Source organism: Giraffa tippelskirchi, chromosome 4 (genome assembly GCF_054371585.1).
Source record: "Giraffa tippelskirchi isolate mGirTip1 chromosome 4, T2T-mGirTip1v1.2.pri, whole genome shotgun sequence".
NCBI lineage: Eukaryota > Metazoa > Chordata > Mammalia > Artiodactyla > Giraffidae > Giraffa > Giraffa tippelskirchi.
Window position 1 is genome coordinate 200171958 of NC_137278.1, and position 15455 is coordinate 200187412.

A 15455-nucleotide genomic window follows, 5' to 3' on the forward strand; every position below is an offset into this window, starting at 1 on the left:
AGCAGTTGCATCCGTCTCTCCAGAGGGCCAGACTTTAAGAAGGGGCTGCCACCAGTTTTCATGACAAAATCCTGAAAGTGATTCAACCTAATATCCAGGGTGGTCGCCCCAGTGAGAGAGAGACTTCACGTGTAGGGACCCTGGTCACCTCCCTCCTGCCTCGGCCAAGCTTCTACATTCTGGGTGCTCCTGTCTTGGTCTCCTGGAGAGAAAGAAGGTGTGGCAGGTGTCTGTATCTGTGGTCTGGACCTTCACAGAGACATTCCCCTGAGGCTACTGTTACAGAATTGTCCTCCAGACTCACTTTTGGCTAAAGAACTACACAGAGTTCTGGGGATGTTCGCTCCTGGTGCTGCCTTGGTCCTCAAATGGTACCAATGGTACTGAGTGCTAAATGGATGCCATGCTATATCTTAAGAGTGCACAGTTCCCACTTTTGAAGGCTTACAGCAAAGTTGGAAGACAAATTGTTGTTGATCAGTTGTTAAGTCATGTCCGACTCTTTGTGATCCCTTGGACTATAGCATGCCAGGCTTCCCTGCCCTTCACTATCTTCCAGAGTTTGCTCAAACTCATGTCCATTGAACTGGTGATGGAAGGATTCAATCTTGGAAGACAAGACTCAAACTCAAAATAAGTGTGTACCTATCAGTGGATGGGTACATATCATGCAGGCAGTTGTGTTAAAGCTCCAAGGAGGGTGGGGTTACTCAGGACTGGGCTGGTCCAAGAAAGCTTCAGAGACCTGAAATGGACCTTGGAGGAGGAGTCAGACCTGACCAACTGGAAAGGAAAATGTCTCCCAGGCAGTGAATATGCTCTAATTTTAGCTGGAGCAGCTTTCATATGGTCTTACAAAGTTGGACAAGGTTTTGGAAGGCCTTGAATTCCGGATTTACAGTTTGCACTTTAATCCGTAGGCACTGGGGAGCCATTAGACATTTCTGAGCAGGTGTAAAGGAATTTTACAAGGACAATCTGGTGGTAGTGGAGAAGATAGGGGGGTGCAGGTGGGGAGTCTGGAGTTGGGCGGCTAGTTAGAAAAGTTACAATAATCCACTGGAGCCTGTGGGACAGTGCAACATCCAGCTACTCTCAGTAGTAACAGAGAGAAGGGGATCAGCACTCAATTATGTGAGCTTCTCTTTGGACAGTATTTGCATGCAGTTCATTTGGCTTTAAAATGTCCAGGAAGGCTTGTGGTCCTCCACTTTCTCTATAGTCTGCTGAGTGTCGTCCCCAGGAGAAAAATGAAAAAAGAAAACTGCTCTGTTCCTTTAGGTAGTCCACTCTGCCCCTCTGAACTCTTAACTCTCATTTAAATAAGATGATAAAAATTTACCTGCCTGGAGGAATATCTTGATGAAGTTTTTCCATTCAAGGAGTGAGTTTCCTTATGCTTTTTTGTTTTTTGACTTGTGATTTTTTCCTCAGAACCCTCCAACATCCACTCTCCCACCAAGCTCTGTCATCCTAGTCTGAGAACAACTGCTTGAGGTCACCCTGGGGGCCATGTAACTCCCCTAGGGCCTCTTGGAGATGTGCTGGGAGAGGGGACTGCGGCTGAACGAAGGGGCCCTGGCTCCCGGACTCGGATGTCCACTCTAAGGCAGGAGCAGGGTCGCTGCAGGCCACGAAACGCCCCGAGACGAAGCCTCCCCGCGGGCCCCCGCGCCCCGCGTGTGCCCAGTTCGACACCACTTGCGCTTTGGCAGCAAACCTGCCGGGTCTCCTTCCCGCGCAGAGTTTGGATCACAACTGCCCGCTGCGCCCCACGCACCCCGATCTGCGGAGGCGCCAAGGAGTGACCAGCGAGGAGGGAGCAGCAGTCCCCCTCCCGCCGCTTCTCGGGGCGGGGCCCACCTGTGCCCGGGGGCGGGGCCAGGCCGGGGGCGGGGCAGGTGGGCCGCGGGCGGGGGCGCGGGGCGGGGGCGCGGGGCGGGGCGGCGCACCTGGGGAACCTCCTCGTGGGCAGAGCGAGGACTGGCGGCTGCAAGCCCTCAGCCGGCGTGGGCAGGAGCCGGTGGCCGGGGCTGGCGGCCGGGGCGCGGCGCTGAGCGGGCGGGCCGGGGGCGCGGGGCCATGGGGGGCCCCCGGGCCGCGCGGCTCCGGCTGCTCCTGCGCCGGGTCAAGCTGCTGCGGAGGCGCTTCCGGCTGCTGCTGCTGCTCGCCGTGGTGTCCGTGGGGCTCTGGACGCTTTATCTGGAACTGGCGGCGTCGGCCCAGGTCGGCGGGAACCCCCTGAACCGCAGTGAGTAGCGCCGGGGCGCGGGGTAAGGAGGGGCAGGGCCGGCGGCCCCCGCCTGGGGGACGTGCCCCCCATCGCGGACCAGGTGTCCACTCGCGGGGTCCCCAGGTGCCGGGTGCCGGCGGGACCCGAGCCACCCCGGCGGCGCTGGGCTCGCAGACCTGCTGCCGGAGACGCGTCCACGCGGGCTGGGACCATGTCCCTCTGGGTCCCTCGGCCGCCTCCGCCAGGCCGCGCGCTCCTGTCTGCGGGGCCCAGACTTTGCTCCCCGCCGTGTCTCCACGGCTCGCTGGGTTCGCTCCCCAGCTGTGTTTTCGGGGCGGGTGGGGGGTGGTTCTTTAACGGTACCGCAGAGAGCCACCCGCCCACCCCTCACCCCGCCACCTTCCCACAGGCCACTCCCCTCCCAGCCCCTTCCTCTTCCTCCAGTCGCCCACCTCCCCCTGAGTGGCCCCCTCTCGGAGTCCTGATCGCGCACTGTCCCCCAACAGCGGGTTGTCTGCAGCCCCCCAGACCACTCTGCAGAATGGGCTGAACTCCAGACCCCGGTCAGGGCGCATTGGGCAGCTCCGTGGACCGGACGGTGGGTGGATTCCTACTCTTCCAAGGGAGCCAGAGCCACTTAATTTTTCTGTGCCTTGGCTTCTTCCTAGGAAAACGGGAGGGGATTGTCTTGAGAGAGAGTTTTGCTTCCACAGGCATGGCTAGCGGAGGCGATTTTCAGTTTACTACTGAGGGAGTGAAGTAAAAATCCTCAGTGTCAGGACTGTGTGAAAGGTCACTGTGATAGTTGGGATAAAGAGAATCTCCCAGAACTACCAGGTGTCCTTCCCGGGCCTGAAGGGTGGAGGTTTATAATCCCAGAATGTTGTCTGGAATTCTAGATAAACATCCCCCCACCCCCCCACCCCCAATTCAGGAAACCAGAGGAGCAGCTGGTGAAGCTCTGCTGAGAAGATGCTCTGAGTTCTTGTGTCAGCTGCTCTCCCCGGGGTTGGGTGTGGTGCTTTGCCTCCTCTTGTGGCCAAGGACAGGGAATTACTCGGGTCAGTAATTGAGCTGCTTCAGGATCGAGACAGATACTTGTGGCAGAACCTCTGCCTCTGTGGCCGTGGAAATATTTCTGGCTGTGGTGAGGAGACTGGGGTTCCATACCTGATTCTGCCTCTAACAAGTTGGGGAATCCAGTGGCAGGTGGCTGCTGCTCAGGCCAGAGGGGAAAGTTGGTCCCTTCCCACGTGGGCACTCGGATTGTGTGATCTCCCTGCCTGAGCATTGCTGGGGTCCGGGAGCTCTGCACGGCGTGAGGAAGGGTCTTCCCAGTCAGGTTCATGGCTCTAAGGAGGAGGGTGCTTCCCTCTGAAGACCAGTCTGCCATTCCACAGCTGGACTTCCCTCCCCAAGCCTCGCTCTTCCCTCTGAAGGACAGAGTGGATGGACACTCCCAGACCCACGGCCACTCAGAGCGACCCACGTGGGTGAGCCCGGGTGAAGTGTGGGTGGGAGGTCTGGGTGAGATCTGCCTTCTCTCCTCCTTGAGACACCCCTTCTCAGTGTGGCCACCATCTTGTCAAACGTGGGAGCCTGTGGGGTCCTCTGCACAGATTAAAACCAGAGCGGAAGGCAGTTGCTTGGTGACCTGAGGTGAATGGCCCCCCTTTCCCCTCCCCCACCCCGTTTTCCTCAAGAGCACTTTCTCCTCAGAGAGCTGGGGTGCCATAGTCATACTCTCTCACATCTGCTCCCAACCTCTGTTTCCTGTTGGCTGCCTCATCCTTTGCCATCTGTTAGTTCCTGGGTCTGTTTGCTTTCCCTTCTTGATGCACCGTCACTCTCTGCCTGGGTTTCCTTATTATTTGTTTCCTTTTCCAAACTGACCCTTCTCCAGAGGAATCTCCCCAGCTTCCTACTCCACAGTCAGCTTTCCATTTCTCTAACCCTCATCTTTAAGGGTCCTTGGGGGTCCAAGCCTCCCCTCACCGACTCAATGGACATGAGTTTGAGCAAACTCCGGGAGATGGTGAAGGACAGGGAAGCCTGGCGTGCTGCAGTCCATGGGGTCACAAAGAGTCGGACACAACTTAGCCACTGAACCACAAGCCTCTTCTCAGCCTCTTGGAACTCCTCAAGGCCACCTGCTGTCAGGGTGGCTTTTCATGCCGGGCTGTCCCATCATATTCTACTCTTTTCTTCTTTTTTTAAAAGTTATTTGTTTATTTATTTTTGGCTGTGCTGCATTTTCATTGCTGCGTGAGGGCTTTCTTTATTTGTTATGAGCAGGGGCTACTCTGTAGTTGTGGTACATGGGCTTCTCCTTGCGGTGGTTTCTCTGGCTGCGGAACATGGGCTCTAGGGCTAGGGGGCTCAGTAGTTGTGGCTCTCAGGCTCTAGAGCACCAGCGCAGGCTCAGTAGTTGTGGCTCCCGGGCTTAGTTGCTCTGGGGCATGTGGGATCTTCCCGGACCAAGGATTGAACCCGTGTCCCCTGCATTGGCAGGCAGATTCTTATCAACTATACCACCAGGGAAGTCCTCTACTCTTTTCTGATTTCCTGTTGGAATGCGATTTTTAGACAGTGGCTGTGATTTCTGGCTCCCTGTCTCCCATCATCTGTCTTTAAGAAGCCGAGACACCAGGCATTAAAGTCTTCTCTTGTCTTCTAGGTCTTGCTCCCAGATGTTCCTCTGGAGGGAGAGTAGGGGAGGAGAACTTGGGATGCAGAAGGGTGGGAAGAGGGCTGCAGGCCTGCCTCGTCACATACCCTGGCACACAGCAGCGACCAGAACCCCATCTTGGCCACCCTGCCTCCCTCTAGCAGTCCTGCCAACTCACCCCACCACCAGCCTTCCTGTCATCTGTAAGGCCAGCCTCCATTACCAGGAACCTTTCATTTGCCTGTCCGCGTGTGGCTGCCGCCCTGATCTGGCGATGGGAGAAGTGTGGGGAGAGATGGCAGTTAACAGACTCCAGGGTGGTAAGGTAATGACAGGGAGCATGCTTCCTGCTTCTTCTCAGAGTAACCCCATAGTTTGACAGGGGCGATGTGCAATTTGAGCTCCATATTAGAAAAAGATACTACTTGGCTACATGGGGAGTATCCAAAATCGTTCACGGATAGAAAAATGGGTCCCTTGAACAAAAGACAGAGAGCTGTTCACTTGCTCCTTTAAACAAATATTTGTTCAGCACATAGCTTGAGCAGGGCATTGTGCTCAGTCACTTAGATGTGGTGATGACTCCGTTATGGTTTCTGTCTCTCTCAGCTTTCCCTCTTGGAGGGCGGTTCGGGTGCATGTGTGAAAATAATCACAGTATGAGACAACCATCATGTTTTACATGGGTAGAACCTATCCATTGCTGTGACACTTGTGAAAATGAGACGTGGCTCTTTGAACTAATAATTCTTGGAAATGGTGACATTTCAGGAGAACTTGAGGAGTTGGTAAGACTTTAGCAGATGCAGAAAGAGAAGGATGTTCCAGGCAGAGAGGTCAGCAGAAGCCCAGACCAAGAGTCAAGAAGTTCAGGTTTGGGAGTGTTGGGCATCTGGGTTTGGTGAAGGAGAATGGTGCCAGATTGGGGAAGACTTTTAATAACCTTAAAGGATGGTACTTATTCAGTAGATAAGAGAAAACAGTTCAAAGTTTTATAACAGAACAGGAGCAGGAAAGGAAACAGTGAAACTGTTTAACAAGACTGTACTTTGGTATGGACAGTAGTGCTGGGTCGGGGCGGAAGTTTCCATGCTGTGGCTGCATTGGCCTTTAGCTGTTGGGTCATGGAGCTCTACTGGGGACAGGTCAGGGCTCTAGTGGGACATTCAGAGGGTCTGGGGCAGTCACTATATACCAACACGTTCATAAATGTTCCAGTGTTTTGAGAACTGGCACAGCTGTACTGGTGTGTACTGGCTGAAAGCAACGCTGGGCACAGACTATTACTGGAAGTTAAGGAGTCCGTTCTAGCAGGTTTTAACGAGCTAGACCCATTTGTTCAGATCGGTTTAGCTTCGTCCTGCCTGAGGGCAGAAGTCTGGACTAGAATGGTTTCTAGGTTCTCTGATCTGTAACTGATCTGCTGCTGTGACCAACTTGATGCTAGAACTAAGCAGTCATCTCTGGGCACAGAGCCAGGGCCGAGCAGTCGTGTGTACCAGCCTCTTTCCAGATCTTGCAAGGCCGGGTATGCAATGTCCCCATGTAAAGGCCCAGTTTACCTGCCGTACCACCCAGAGTGTCCACAAGCTCAGGAATTCATTGGCTTCCACCACTTGAAACCTAAAACACGTTTCTCTGGCTGGCCTTGCAACTCCTAATGGACTCTGAGCAGGCTGGGGAGGCACAGCCACAGAGGTCAGGCTGGCCCCGCAGCTTCTGGGGTCACCACAGCCATTCCGACTTGTAAGGGATGCAAACCCTCCAGTAATGGAGGTAACTCGCTGAGACGCAGACTGGGAGGAGAGAGAGATGTGTGGGCTGAGCCGGGATGCTGAGACTTGGAGCAGCAGAGGCAAGTGGGGAGGGAAGCCCAGCTGCTCCGTGGCTCCTTGTGGCCCCTGGAACCTGTCCACACCGCCCTGGGCTGGGCTGTCCCTCTGTCTGCTGGAGCCTCTGGCTCCTGTCCCTCTGTCCTTCTTATGTTGTAGGACACAAGTCCTCTGTCTCTTTATGCTGCCATTCTGGCCATCCAGCTGCTGTGTGCAACTTCAGATCAGTATCCAGTTCAGGGAAAATACTGGGCACTCAGATACCTCCTGGTTATGGATTAAGCTCTGAATTTCCAAGCACCTGATATTTTTCACTGGCAGATACTCTGTTTATCAGTGATGGATCCAAGAATAGAACCTAGGAATTCTTGCTCCTCGTTCCATAATACATACAAACAACAATAGCCTTTAAATGCAAATGAATGGATAAGAATGACGCCTTCAGTGCTTTTTTATTAGAAGTGTGTTTCCTTTGGATCAGTGCGGTCTGCAGCAGGCCTGGGGGAAGCAAGGACAGGGACTCAGCTGTGACTGCTCCTTTCCCTGGGTTCTGTAGTCCTCTTTGACATGGGCACAGAGTCCTGGCAGCCTGGCAGGCCCTGCTTTCCTCCTGCCACCCTGAGACCCTTGGGTGGGCTGAGGCCCCGATCCGTGGTGCTGCGGATGCCGACTGTGTCCTGGGAGTCATGTGTCCAAGCAGCATGAGATCTTTGCAGTGGCCACTCCTGTGCTGGCTTGCAGAGGGGCTGGGCTGCCTGCAGTAGTTTTCCAGGCTCCAGAGCCTGGCCTTGCCCTCCAGCCTGGGCTTTATGGAGCGGAGCAGAGCAGCCGCCAGGACAGGGCTTGCTTTGGAACGGGGCCTGGAGGCTGCTCTTGGACTTGGCCTCTCACTGCCTGCTTCTCCACTGAGTTCCACCAGTCTCAGGGCCTTCCCTTTAAACTTCCACGAGCACATTTCCTTCTATCCAAAGATGACGAGGCATCAGCTAGGCCAAGCACACGTTCTGAGCTTTTAGACAATCCTTCTCGGACCTTGTGACCCACAGTTAATGGGTTTAAATGTTATCTGATGTAGAAAGGACCACTGGAAGAGCCGAGAGCAGTTTGGACGGGGTATATAAAGGCTGCTGCGATGAACGTGTCAATGTATCTGAGCAAAGCATGATGGATACATCTTTACGTTTCTACAGACTCTTAGGTTCCTACAAGTGCTGCATTGTGTTAGAAGTAGCCATGAGATGAGCAAAAATGAATTTTTTAAAAAAAATATTTATTTATTTGGCTGCATGTGGTCTTAGTTGGGCATGTGGGATCTTTGATCATTGTTGCAACTTGCAAGATCTAGTTCCGGACCAGGGATCGAACCTGGGCCCTCTGCATTGGAGGCCTGGAGTCTTAGCCATTGGACCACCAGGAAAGTCATGAATATTTTTTTTAATCTCTGTAATATTTTAGTATGTGATTAATATTTTATGCTAAACTTTTGAATTTCTTAACTATTGACCAACTCTTTTAGAAAATAAGCATGCGAATTGTCCATGTGGTCCCTGTTTTGTTTTACCTTTCATGGAAGTATATTACATGTACAGAAAAATGCACATGTAAGGAAGCAGCTTGATGAATCTCCACAGACTGAACATACCCATGTAAGGAACACTCTGAGGAAGAAACAACCTGACCAGCTCTTTTTGTCACTACCATAAGCATAGATTAATTTTTATACTTTATGGAAATGAATCACACAGTATGTGATTTATTTTTTAAATAGTATTTACTTATGATTATAAAAATAATACATGTTCATTATACCAGGTAATGGCTGTGTGCCTGGACCATATTAACCCCTATAAAATTATCTTTTTGTGCATTGAGCTCTCCACACAACTGATCCAGTAACTTAAGGAGGGGCCAAGGAAGACCAGGACCTCAGTGCTATGCGTATAGCCCCATGAGATTCTCCAAGGATGGGATTGAGAGCCATCCAGAAATGTTTCTTCTGGTCTTCATTTTTTTCTTCCTGTTTCAGAGATATAATTGAAATGTTAAAGTATACATCTAATGGGCTTCCCTGGTGGTTCAGTAGTAAAGAATCCTCCTGCAGTGCAGGTGACCTGGGTTGGGAAGATCCCTTGGAGTAGGAAATGGCAACGCACTCCACTATTCTTGCCTGGGAAATCCCATGGACAGAGGAGCCTGGCAGGCTGTAGTCCATGGGATCATGGAAGTGGGACATGACTTAGCGACTAAACAACAACAACACAACATAATGATTTGATATATATATATATATATATATATGTTACAAAATGATCATTACAATAAGTTCAGTTAACATCCATCATCACATAATTACAATTTTTTTTTTCTTGTGATGAGATCTTTTCTTCTGGTCTTGATAATTGAACTAGCCATGCTCTCTTGAGCAATCCATTCATTTTCCTTTTTATTGGCCATGCAAGTTGTACTACCACTCAGGTTTCTCCCTTTGTGTTGGTTATTAGAAAGCTTCAGTTTTTGGATCATTTGGAAAAACGTGTAAAAGATTTTATGAACTGCATTTTGGCATCAATTTTATGCCTATATCTTTTCATTTTTTTCCCTGCAACTACTCTAATTTATGTCATCTTATCTTTTGTGGTACTTGAAAACCACAAAAAAACTTCAGTATTTTTCTAGACTAAATCAGGGCATAAAGAAATCAGTAAATCAATGGGATATATAAAAATATGAAGAAGAAACTAACCGTCACCTGTAACCCCACTACTTTGACATATAGATTGTTGAAAAGGAAAAATGAAGTATAATAACTGTGATAACTAGATGCCTGATTCTGGAAAGAATTCTAGATTAAAACCCCCCAGAACCTGAAAAATTATTTTATTTTCTTTTTTAATGTATTTAGGTATTGAAAAATTGAATGACATTTAAAAATAAATTCTTGGGACTTCCCTGACAGTCCAGTGGTTAAGACTCCATGTTACCAACGCAGGGGACAGGGTTTGACTTCGGGTTGGGGAACTAAGATACTACATGTTGTGTACAGTGGTCAAAAAATAAAATAAAAACTGGTGCAAAAAAAAGAAACTCCCAATGAACAAAAAATCAATAATTAAAAAAAATAAATTCTCACCTCCTTATATATGAATAGGATATCAAAAGCTTGAAATTTACTAGCAGATGCTGGGATCTGAGTGACTGTCTTTGGGAACAATGACATAAATGTAAGGAATTTAATAAATCTTGGGGCACCACTGACAATACTAATAAAACAATGCAGGGGACTGGCCAGGAAGGCCAAGAATCTCAAGTCTGTCCTGTGGGTCCAGCCCCTCCCCCTGAGGCCAGTCCAGGGAAGAGCAGGAAGAGCTGTGGCTTCTGGATGTCACAGACATCAGCGGTCCAGCACCTTTACTAACATGAGAAAACAGGCCTGGGGAGGAGGTGGTATCTGCCTCCTACCCATTTCTTCTCTTCTTTTAAACTGTTCTTGGGAGTTCCCTGGTGGTCCAGTGGTGAGTTAGGACTCATTGCTTTTATTGCCAGGATCCAGGTTTGATCCCTGGTGAGGGAACTGAGATCCTTCAAGTGATCGAAGGTGGAATTGTGCTTTATGGCACCAAGACCGGGGAACAGGGCCCAGGGTGGGAAAAGGAGAAAGGAGGATGAGGGAATAGAGAAATGGCATTCCAGACAGACCAAGAGTTTTATATAGGGAGACCTCAGAGATACTGCGAGTTTAGATCCAGACCCCTGAAATAAGGCAAATATTGCGAGAAAGTGACCCACACAAAGGTTTTGGTTTCTTAGTGCATGTAACAGTTGAATGTATGCGCAGTTGCACCTGGCTCTTTATGAACCCCTTGGACTGTCTAGCCCACCAGGCTCCTCTGTCCATGGAATTCTCCAGGCAGGAATACTGGAGTGGGTTGCCATTTTCTACTCCTACGTAACAGTTATGTTTACACTATACTGTAGTCTATCCTGAGAAATCTGTATGCAGGTCAAGAAGCAGCAGTTAGAACTAGACATGGAACAATGGACTGGTTCCAAATTGTGAAAGGAGTACCTCAAGGCTATATATTGTCACCCTGCTTATTTAACGTATATGCAGAGTACATCATGTGAAATGCTGGGCTGGATGAAGCACAAGCTGGAATCAAGACTGCAGGGAGAAATATCAATAACCTCAGATATGCAGATGACACCACCCTTATGGCAGAAATTGAAGAGGAACTAAAGAGCCTCTTGGTAAAAGTGAAAGAGGAGAGTGAAAATGCTGGCTTAAAACTCAACATTCAAAAAATGAAGATCATGGCATCTGGTCCCATCACTTCATGGCAAATATAGGGAAACAATGGAAAGAGTGACAGACTTTATTTTCTTGGGCTCCAAAATCACTACAGATGGTGACTGAAGCCATGAAATTAAAAGACACTTGCTCCTTGGAAGAAAAGCTATGACCAACCTGGACAGTGTATTAAAAAGCAGAGACATTACTTTACTGACAAAGGTCCATCTAGTCAAAGCTATGGTTTTCCCAGTAGTCATGTATGGATGTGAGAGTTGGACCATAAAGGAAGCTGAGTGCTGAAAAATTGATGCTTTTGAACTGTGGTGTTGGAGAAGACTCTTGCAAGTCCCTTGGACTGCAAGGAGATCCAACCAGTCAATCCTAAAGGAAATCAACCCTGAATATTCATTGGAAGGACTGATGCTGAAGCTGAAACTCCAATACTTTGTCCACCTGATGCAAAGAACTGACTCCTTGGAAAAGACCCTGATGTTGGGAAAGATTGAAAGCAGGAGGAGAGGCAGTCAACAGAGGATGAGATGGTTGGATGGCGTCACCGGCTTGAAGGACATGAGTTTGAGCAAGCTCTAGGGGTTGGTGATAGACAGGGACATGGTAACGACATGATGCTGTCCATGGGGTTTCAAAGAGTCGAACATGACTGACGACTGACCCGAACTGAAGTGCACAGTAGCATTATGTCTAAAAATCCCTACCTATATAGCTTAATTAAAAATACTTTTTTGGTTGAACTCAGGAGGAAAAAAAAAATTTTGCTGGTTAAAAAGTGCTGGGACTTCTCTGGCGGTTCAGTAGTTGAGACTGCATGCTTTTACTGCAGGGGGCCAGATCCTTGGTCTGAGAACTAAAATCCTACATGCCATGTGACATAGCCAAAAAAAAAAAATGCTAACCATCGTTTGAGTCTTCGTGAGTCATAATCTTTTTGCAATAGTAACATCATTTTTTTAAAAAAGTAACATCAAAGATCACTGATCACAGATCACCATAACAAATGAAATAATAACGAAAAAGCTTGAAATACTTCGGGAATTACCAAAATGTGACATAGAGACACAAAGCAAGCAAATACTGTTGGAAAAATGGTGCCGACAGACTGGCTCAACACCCCACAAAGGTTGGCCATAAACCTTCAATTTGTAAAAAATGCAATATCTGCAAACTGCACTAAAGCAAGTTATGCCTGTATAAATGCTCAGGAAATTTAGTGAGGTGTACTTTTCAATTCTTTTCTTTTGCAAATCTTGAATGGCTGTAGAGGTGATTTATTTTAAAACTTAAGCAAAATTATTTCTGGAGTGTTTACTTTTCTGGGGGGCTGCTGACTGGGATAAAAAGCATGGATAATTCTTGGAAAAACGTATGGAATTTGAAGACAGGGCAGAGTTCGTATCCAAGCTTTATCCCTCACCTGTTGCAGGACTTTGTATAAAGTGTTTATTCCTTCTCAAGCCTCAGATGCTTCATCTGGATAATGGGCTTCTGTGACCTCCCTGCAGAGCTGTTATGATTAAGTAAGACTCGGTGACCCTCACACATGTTAAGCGCCCAGTGAGACTCAACATAGGCCCAGCATGTGTCAGGAGCTCGGAGACTGTGAGTTCCCATCTCTTCCCCTTTGGAGTTCACAGTCTGATGGGAGTTAGGGAAAGGCTGGGCGGGAATGTGTGGACATGGTCCTCAGCCAGCCCCCTTGCTACTGCCCCTCCAGCTTCTAAGCCCACGACACAGCCATGCCAAGAACCCTTTGCCATCGCTAGACCATGTACGTCAGCACCTGCCACCACCTCCTTCCACCAGTCTTCTTTTCTTGATGGTCGGTGCTGCCTCCCTCTTTCCATCTACACTGGTGGGGTGGGGTGGGTTAGGAGTCAAGGATTTTGCTGAGAAGGCGAGCCATCTGGGGGCTGGACCAGGGCACCAAAGTTCATCAGTTGGGCAACATGGCCCATGGCTCAGCTGCTCGCCCCCGAGCATGCTCAGAAGATGTCCAGGGCTCGGAGGAAGCAACACTGGACTTTATCTCTGTTTTAATCCCAGCTTTGAAGCTGAGTTATCACGGGCGCTTTCACAGGTCCTATGTCTCTTGAGGGCTTCAGTTGGGTAATCTTGCATTCAGTGGGGTGCTTGTTTCAGGGGCAGGTTTGGAACCTCTCTTGGGTCACTGGCCAGGGGGCCAGTCCATCCTTGGCCTTCGGGCCTTCAAAACTCAGTTGCCTGGTGGAGGGGTGGTCGCTGTCCCAGTGCTTCTGGCCATTTGGCCTCCAAGGTCACCCATGATAACATGGCCTCCACACAAGCAGTTGTTTCAGAGATTAAAGGCCTCTCTGCTGAGATCTCCTTACAAATCCTCTGATCCTCTCCTTTCTACCCTTCCTGCCAACCAGAATCCAAATGGATGTGTGCAGGCCTGTATACAGGCATGCCCCACCACCACCTGCCAGCTGGTGTCCAGATTCCTCATCACCACCTCTGAGCCAAAGATTGGCAGGGGGAGCAAGGACATGGAGGGAGTCCTGGGAAGTCAGGGCGAACGCTCAGTCCTGGGTCCTATTTTGTTATGTCAGCTGAGCAGAGCACTGGGAGTACATCTCAGGTGAAGGACTTCCAGCAGCAGAAGGAGGGGAAGTTGGACAGACACAAAGCAGGGCTGGAAAATTAGAGTGGGAAGTGGAGACAGAGGCATCTACCCCATTTTTAAAATTTGATTCAGTGACTGTGTTTTTCATATCTGTGAGTTTTATTTGTTTCTATTTCTGATTTGGTTTCCTTTGTAAAATTGTTCTTCTAGGGACTTCTCCGGTGGTCCAATGGTTGAGACTTTGCCTTCCAATGCAGGGGATACAGGTTCGATCCCTGGTCGGGAAGCTAAGATCCCACACACCTCATGTGTAATCAAAAAAAAGAAAAAACATAAAACAGAAACAGTATTGAAACAAATTCAATAAAGACTTCAAAATACTGGAGTGGGTTGCCATTTCCTCCTCCAGGGAATCTTCCTGACATAGGGATCAAACCCACGTCTCCTATATCTCAGGTGAATTCCTTACCCACTGAGCCAGCTGGGGAGCTATATAGTACTGCTCTGTAATAGGTTTATAATATTTTTCACACAAATAATACATAAAATGCAAGCACACAAAAAAAATTTTTTAATCTTTAATCTTACAGTACAGTACATTGCAAAGTATAGTAGTTCATTACAACAGCTGGCATACAGGGGCCGGCATCAAGTAACCAGGTGCAGAGAGTTACTGACTGGAGAAGGGAGAGGAGGTGGGAGATGGTGGAGCTGAAGGACCGTCAGCGACAGGAGATGGAGGGCAAGCTGCCCAACATTGATGGAATGCACATTCATGTCTCGGAAAATTTACAACTTGAAGGCTCACATGTAGGGACTTACTGTAATGGCTGTTTTTGCCTCATTGCAAACTTGGATCCTAAAACCAGGATGAGGGAAGGACATCCTACAGACAGCCCCATGGGAATGAACCTCTGCTCCTCCCCTACTGCATGTTTTGTTCTCTGTTAGCATACTTATCAGAGGCTGCCTTGCCTCTGAGTTATTTCTGTCCGTCTGTCTTCCTCCACGAGATTGAATTTCTTGAGTGCCGGACCTGGGCACTTTCCCCTGGTCTCCTTTGTGCACAGACTTTTAATCTTTTGTGGCTTGTGTACATTTGCAAGAATCTGAGAAAGGACCTGGAGACCCTCTCCCTAGAAATGTGTCTGCCCCTCATATTTTGAGTGCTATTTATGGGAGGTGCACAGGCCCCTGACCCCTCTCCATAGATCCCTAGTTGAGAACTCTGCCTGAGTGCCTTGCCCGATACCTGTACGTGACAATTTCACAGACTCTGGTTGGCTTGGGGACATCCTCCCAATTAAATCCACCTATGAGAGAGTTGGACCATAAAGACGGCTGCGCTGAAGAATTGACACTTTCAGACTGTGGGGTGGACTCTTGAGAGTCCCTTGGACTGCACGGTGGAAATCAACCCTGAATATTCATTGGAAGAACTTATGCTGAAGCTGAAGCTCCAATACTTTGGCCACCTGATGCGAAGAACTGACTCACTGGAAAAGACCCTGATGCTGGGAAGGATTGAGGGCAGGAGGAGAAGAGGGTGGCAGAGTATGAGATGGCTGGATGGCATCGCTGACTCAATGGCCATCAGTTTGAGCATTCTTCTGGAAATAGTAAAGAACAGGGAGGCCTGGCATGGTACAATCCATGGGCCTCAAAGAGTTGGACATGAGTTAGTCACTGAACAACAATAACCCTAGTTGCAGAGACACATGTCAGGGGTAGAAAGAGAGCCAGGATGCAGCCTTGCTGCTGGGAGATTTGAGGGATCGCATATAAACTCTGGGACCGAGCACCTAAGAGCAATAGCTTCAAGAGTGAAG

The 15455-nt window shown here is 49.1% G+C and overlaps 1 protein-coding gene across 2 annotated transcripts in view; it reads left to right on the plus strand.

Moving 5' to 3' along the window:
• Positions 1-1984: 1984 nt before the first annotated feature.
• The window catches only part of B4GALNT3 (beta-1,4-N-acetyl-galactosaminyltransferase 3), a 92385-nt gene continuing 78914 nt past the window's right edge, over positions 1985-15455 (plus strand). For both annotated transcript variants that reach the window (XM_081594074.1, XM_081594075.1), the window contains exon 1: positions 1985-2251. In XM_081594074.1, coding sequence (XP_081450200.1) covers positions 2083-2251 — 169 coding nt within the window. In that variant the 5' untranslated portion in view covers positions 1985-2082. The remainder of the gene's footprint in view (positions 2252-15455) is intronic.